This window comes from Ipomoea triloba, chromosome 11, assembly GCF_003576645.1.
Source record: "Ipomoea triloba cultivar NCNSP0323 chromosome 11, ASM357664v1".
NCBI classification, from domain to species: Eukaryota; Viridiplantae; Streptophyta; class Magnoliopsida; order Solanales; family Convolvulaceae; genus Ipomoea; species Ipomoea triloba.
Window position 1 is genome coordinate 6,393,794 of NC_044926.1, and position 7,262 is coordinate 6,401,055.

Below are 7,262 nucleotides of genomic sequence, written 5' to 3' on the forward strand. Positions count from 1 at the left end.
GATAATCATAAGGGATAGCATAGTAGGCTTGAGATGACTTCGGTGAATAAACCTTCTGAAGAGGAGGTGTAGGCTTATTCATGTTGACTCTAGTGTATGAGGTTTGTTTATGTCTATGATGGAGCAAGAATTTTGCTCTTGTCATTGGTTCATAGTCCATAGTCCAGTCCTCATCACTAGGATATAAAGTACCTTCCCCACCTCTATGCTTGCTCGGGAACTTTTTGAAATTCTTGATACTACTTGGGTAAGAGTTCGGTCTTCCTTGAGGCATACCCTTGTGTTGCCTCTGTGAGTAATGTCGCCTCTTGTTGCCTTGGAATTTTCCTTTAGATCGGTTATTCCCAAGTGGTTGACCATTTGCGATTCGACCATGAAGGTTCGGTACGCGAGGTCTATACCGAGGGGTCTAAAGACTTCTCGGGTTACCGTTATGGAAATTTCCTCTCGTAGGTTCCACAATACGTGTTTCAGTCGAATCATTAGATCGACTCGTTGACTGTGGTTCTGTTCCATTTGTAGCATTAATCACTGGCTCAAGATTTTCAGTTTGTCCTTGGACAAACACTGAACTTAAACCTCCACTAGTAGAAGGGTCAGTTGGTCGTGTTAAGAGAACATGTTGATAAGAGCTAGAGTTGTAACCGAGTCCGGTTCTACTNACATGTTGATAAGAGCTAGAGTTGTAACCGAGTCCGGTTCTACTCCCTGATGGTCTTTGATCATCTACCATTCGATCCATTAGTCTGGATGAATTTGTAAATGTCGCAAGTACCACGCAAGTTTTGCTCTCTATCATCCTTTGCTTTACACTTTTCTTCAAGAAGATGAACTTGCTTCTCAAGTTGGCTTATAGACTCAAGCATCTCAGCATTTTTGGACCTTAAGTCCTCGAGATTTTATCTTTCTGCCAATAGCTTGGCATTCTCTTCTTTAAGTTTGAAGTGTGAATCCTCAATACCATAAAAACTCTTCATCATTTTCTCAAATGCTTCCCTAGGGTTTTCATGATATGTGGATTCGGAACTGTAATTAGAAGAGTGGTTTTGTGAGGTTACCTCTTCTTCATCAGCCATGAAACACATCTCTTTATCCGAGTCCTCTTGACTGAGAAGACAAAGAAGTCCTTTCTCATCTTCCGAGCTGTCACTTTCTGAGCTTGAGCTGGAAGTGCATGATTCTTCGTTCTTTTCTCTTGACTTCTCTTCTACTGCCAGAGCCTTCCTTCGTCTGTCATTCTTTTGGTTTTTGCTTGGCTCTTCGTCAGCGTCATTTGACACACTCTTCGGATGGTGATATTTTCCCGAATTCTTCTTGTAGTTGTGCTCATCCTGATATTTCTTAACTATGGGATATGTGCATTCGGCTTTGAAGTGTCCAGGTTTTCGGCAGTTGTAACACAACACTTGCAATTCATCCTTCTCATGAGTTCTGGATCCGCTAGCCTTGTCATTGCTTTGATACTTCATTCTTCTCGCCTTATCCGAGTTGTCATAGGATTGATTCTTTCGCATGAATCTTTTGAACCTTCTTACAAACAAAGCCATCTGATCATCAGTGAAAAAATCAGATGAGGGATTAGTGTTAGACCTTGGTGTTGATGATGAAGGTTGATGGTTTGCAACCAGAGCTATATTTCTTGTTTCAGGTTCTTCATCATTCAGTGCTTCTTTCTCGAACTCGTAAGCCTTCAGATCACTGAAGATCTGTGTTGTACTCGTTGTCTTGAGGTCTCTATGATCCCGCATGGCTACTACTTTCATTTCCCAGCTTTTGGGCAGTCTTTGGAGAATCTTCAAGCTTATCTCCTTTTGTGTTAGCTTATTCTCATCAAGATCATTTATCTCCATCAATAGCTTTATGAACCGAGCTTCCATTTCAGTTATGGATTCCTTTGGGTTTAGTTTGAAATCTTCAAATTTCTTCATGGCAATGGTTAGCTTGTTCTCCTTCTCTTGTTCGTCTCCATCACCTATTAGCATGAGCACATCCCAGATATCCTTTGCATTCTTGCACTTTCTTACTCTCGGAAACAAGGATTCGTCCAGCGCCTTGTAGAGTATATCCTTGGCTATGTTGTCGAGATTTACTCGAGTTCTCTCTTCGGTAGTAAGTAAGGATTTCTCCTTTGGAATCATCTCTGGTGATGTTGGATCGGTGGCAACTCGATTGGGATTAACTTGTAGTATCTGGATGGGTCCATCAGTTATCACGTCCCACATCTCATCATGCATGGCAGACAAGTGAGCCTGCATGCGCACTTTCCAATCATCAAACTTGTCCAAGTTAAACATAAGAAAATGCCTATGATGTCCCATTTTAGACATAGTGCAAAGTTTCCAAATATTTTGATGAAATTTTCAAGGAAGATCACCAGGCAGTATACATAGAGTGTTCACCGTTCAAGGTAACTAGCTCTGATACCACTTGTTGGTCACGGTGGTAGCGATGTGAGTCTATAAGGGGGGGTTGAATAGACTCACAAGGAATTTTTAAAAAAAAAACTTTTTAACAAAGAGCTAAACGCAGCGGAAAGAGTATATTAAAATTTTATCTTTACTTTGCACTTGGGATTTTCTTAGGAAAGATGTTAGATTTGAGTTATGTATGTAATGCAATGCGTAAGGTAAATAAAGAGAGAGAGAGAGGGTTTTTATAGTGGTTCGACTGTTAACTAAGCCTACTCCACTCTTCTTCACAACACGTGAAGGTTTGCACTATATGTTGGTCCCAAGGGGATGGGGTACAAGTCTAGAGGGGGGGGTGAATAGACTTGTATAAGATTTTGCAAATCTTTTCGACCTCTCGTGTGTATTGAACTTAGGATGTTTAGGTTCGATACCTCACGAGGTGAAGACAAAGTTTTATGCGCAGCGGAAATGTTATCCCCTTTTAGTTAGCACGAGTTTGGGTTAGTTCGAGAGGTGTTATTATATGCAGTGCAATCGAGAAGTTAGCGAGAGATAAAAACAGAAAGTAAATGCAAGAGAGATTTTTAAGTGGTTCGGCCAACCCGCCTACTTCCACTCTTCTTCTAGAAACTCCCTGGAAGGATTGCACTAAAAACTTCCCTTTCTAGTACAATATCGAGCGCTTGAGCTTTGATCACGAAGCCCGCCTCAAGCCTCAGGTTTCTTTCGCTCGGACAGCAGCCAGGTTACTCCGCCTCTCCTCAGGTTTTTCTCCCCGCTTCCAGTTACTCCACCTCTCGAGCACTTGACCTTTGATCACCAAGCCCGCGTCAAGCCTCAGGTTTTTCGCCCCGCTTCCAGTTACTCCACCTCTCGAGCACTTGACCTTTGATCACCAAGCCCGCGTCAAGCCTCAGGTTTCTTTCGCTCGGACAGCAGCCAGGATACTCCACCTCCCTTGCTTAATCCAAAGCAAGACGTTGTTGATAGTCACAGTTGAATGTAACAATCTCCAATCTGACCACAAGCTATCGTTGAATCAACTTTTGATGTAGAGCAGCTTTGGTCACCTTCTGGATGTATGACAGTTTAGCTTTGTAACTCTCTTCGAACACTAAGATGTGTTCTCTCGCTGTATTGAATATCAGGATGATATTCCAAGTTAAGCACTTTGCACTGGAACGTTTTTATCAGACACCTCTTGTTAACCTCTTGACCTCTTTCACTTCCCTTTTTTCTTCTGTGTCTTTACGTCCTTATATATGAGAGTAGAAGAATAGTTCCGTTGGAGGGAAAACTATTCCGTTTGAAATTGGTCTCCCACGCCGAACATGGGTCTTTGCATAATTTCAGCATTTTTCATGGAGTAGTGGTCTTGTAACTTGAGCCTTTTGTTTTGTAGTGAATATTCCATATTCCACTTTCTTGAGTTCATGCTTCACTTGCTTCTTTTGGATAAAGTTACTCTTTTTATGTTCCCATCATCCCTTGTTTGGGGAATCTGACCACTTCAGGATTGGTGCACTTCTTGACCGTTTGTGGTGGAGGTCTGACGTGTCATCCACTTCCGTCCATTTTGAAACCTCCCGCTCAGCACCTCTTCAATATTTTATCTCCATGATATTCTTCTTCTCCAAACTTAGAGTATTTTATCTGCACATGTTGACTAACATTCAGCCTCTTGGAGAAGTGCCGGTTTATCGAGACCATAAAAGATGTCTCGACCACTTGATGTTTCAATCCCATGTATCGAGAGGTCTATCTCTCGAATATTCTTTACGTCTCGAACTCGATATGTATATCGAGAGGTCCTTACCTCTCGAACTTGGCTTGTGTCTCGAGACTTAGTTGATGTCTCGTAGACCCTTATTCCTCCAGAGTTGTCCCGTGCCTGCTTCTGATCTATCTGTTTGCTTACAACACGAAAACTTCTAAGTTGTTCAAACAAGTTTACCTTAAGCTTAAATATTTCCCGAGTTGAGCTCAAATTACCCGGTTGTATTTTCGCTCTTAGTTTACTTATCGAACTTACATTGTTTTGCCTATGTATCGAGACTTGGGGATTCTTACTTAACAGTTGGTATCATCAAAACCTATTACATGATGTTCCTAACACTATATTCCTCGTTATAGTACAATCTCCGTTACAACAAGCTCCTTTGATCACCAAGCCCGGCAGCCTTGTTGTTGTAGGTTTTTCAACTTCCTTCAGTTTGACAACTGATCTACTAAAGCAAGAATAACCAAACTCACGCAACACCCCAACAAAAGATATATATATTATCATAACAGGAGTGTTTTACAGGGCTTTAGCAGAAAAGAGAGAAGATAAAGAACAACATCAAATTCGAATGCATGTAGACATCGAGAGCTTACTGCTTATTCGCTTTCCTCTTCTCGTTTATGGCTGCTCGTGTCTTGTGGAGGTCTTCAAAGTTCACCTGCTCTAGATATTCGTTTGATATATCCAGGTGAAGGTAATTGACAAAGGCTTCACCTATGAAGTTGCCTTCAATCACCCCATCTCTCCACCATTCGATGCATTCCGGAAGAGTGAGACCGCTATGAAGAGCTAAGTCAGTTTTGGTAAGAAGACTTACTATGATTCCATGAAGATATTCGTTTGAGTCTTCTTTGGTCCCTGCCTTGTAGCTCTGTAGGAGTAGCTTGTCTCTCTTCTCTTTGGCTGTTTGTTGTTCTTGTTTCTTTCTTCTGATTTCCTTGTCTTCTTCTCTTCTTTCTCCTATTTCCAGTGAACGCTGGATCCTTAACATATCTGCTCTTTCAGCTTCCTCCATTTGTTTTCTTGTTGACTTTGGAACTTTTGGAGGAGGAGGAGGTCCAGCTGGTTCACTTGCCGCCCTCTTCTTGCTGGTTGAAGTCCCTCCCTGAGTCTTCTTTTCCCCCTTGTTGGCATCATAGCGGAGGGAAAGTAAGGAGGACAAACCGTCGAAGAGTGCATGGATTTGGGCAGGCATTTGGTGCGACAGGTCAGTGAGTATGGTTTGCATCACATCCTGTCGAAGTTTACTTGAGCGTTGGTGGGCTTGAAGTTCTGCTCGTAACTCGGCGAACTCAGTTCTCATCCTTTCAGTCTCTGCTCGAGCTACCGCAGCCTCATCCGCAGCCCTTTGTGCTGCATTCTCAGCCCACACTGCTTGTTCGAGAAGTTCTTCGTGATTGGCTTGGGAGTCACCGGAGCCAGTCACAGGTATTGCAGCGTTTCGAACAACAGCAAGTACATGCTCAAGTTGAGCCATCCTCTGAGATTGATCAGCCATGAATTGACGCACCTCGCCAATGAAAGCTCGTTCGGCCTGTCGATCAAAGTCAGAAGAAGAAGGAGAAGAAGATTGAGTGGTACCTCTAGTCGGAGGGGACTTGGGTGCTTCCAGATTTCCACCCATGACTTGCATTCGTGATTCCACCTCTCGACTGTCTTCCTGAGGTTCAGCAGGGACACTGGGATCAGAGCTCGAAGGTAGCTCCATATCAGGTGCTTCCCGGTTTCCACCTGAGGGATGGATCACTTCTTGCTCTTCACCTCTCGAACCTGGAGCCTCAGCTTCAGCTGCTGGTAAGGTAGGATTGGCCAAGGTGGGAGTCTCTGCATCAGATGCTTCCCGGTTTCCATCTGATTGAGGTTCCCCCTCAACACTACCTCTCGAACCAGTGCTGGGAACGTGATCATCTACTGGAGGAGTTGATTCATCGGCAGGTGCTTCCCGGTTTCCACCTTCTTGAAACTCAACTCTCGAACCAGCAGGGTTCTCCTCATTCTGCTCTTGTTGCTCACTTGTTTGCACTTCAGTATGCTCTGGTGAATCTGGAATATCTATTATCTCAGGAGCAACTGGTGCACTCCACCTTTCCCTATTAACCATATCGATGGGAAAGCCTGGGAGTTGGAGCAACAAAATTTCACCCTCTCGAACTGTCTGAGCTTCATCTGTTGCATTCGAGGGTGTGGACTCAGGTGGTGGCAGTAGTAAGACAGAGTTAGGTGCCACTTTATGTGCTTCAGAGGTCTCGGATTCACCTCTCGAAGCTACCTGGTCTTCTAGAGCAGATTCACTCACTTGGGACAAGGGGATTGCTGCAGTTGGAGTAGGAGTGTCAGCATCATCTCGAGCAACCCCAGAGGTCTCTCCTGGACCTCTCGTGTGTTCTACACTTTGTCCCAAGGATATTGCTGTGGCAAGCCTGATATCCTCTCGAAATTGAGCATCTAGTTCAGGATCTTCTTCAGGCTCGGCTTCATCTTCTTGTGCATCAACAGCTATGCCCTTTCCTTTGTCAGATCGACCAAGATTACTCCTGATTACTTGCATCTCATGGGCACGGTTTTGAAGCTCGTCGGCTGGGATTTCAGTGAGATCTAACCAGTTTAGTGCAAATCGTTCCTCAGCCTCCATCTCTGCTGCTCTTGAGATCAATTGATCAAAGGGACCTGTTCTCCAGTTGATCCAGCGAAGTACTCTGGAGAAGTCGTCCAAACTCGATACATTCTCAACACTTTGATTCAATCGAGATGTGATTTCAGCATTCAGCTCATCAGAGTCAGCAGGTAGGATTTCTGTTGCTGATGCACACTCCACAGCTTGTTCAGTTATCTCTCGAACAACCGAGAGATCATGTGTCAACCCATCATTCAGAAAAGCTTGCACTGGGTTCCTGACCATAGTGCCCTGACCATCAGCAGCCACCACACAGTCTAGATCTTCAGCTGCTGGAATATCTACCTCTCGAACCACCTGTCGTGGTTCCTCAACAATACCCTGTACTGGATCACTGATCCCAGTACCTTCAACTTCTCGAGCCTCCTCTTGAGGCAAACCAACAGATTCATCA

The 7,262-nt window shown here is 43.9% G+C and overlaps 1 protein-coding gene across 1 annotated transcript; it reads right to left on the reverse strand.

The window, feature by feature from the left end:
- Window positions 1-899: 899 nt before the first annotated feature.
- Window positions 900-2,234, reverse strand: LOC115995835. The gene has a single exon (XM_031234986.1). The coding sequence runs from the start codon at window positions 2,232-2,234 to the stop codon at window positions 900-902; it is 1,335 nt and encodes a 444-aa protein (XP_031090846.1).
- Between the last annotated feature and the right edge of the window lie 5,028 nt (window positions 2,235-7,262).

Coding starts and splice junctions, on each gene's coding strand:
- LOC115995835 (XM_031234986.1), bottom strand. CDS start 2,234: ATGCATGATGAGATGTGGGACGTGATAACTGATGGACCCATCCAGATA.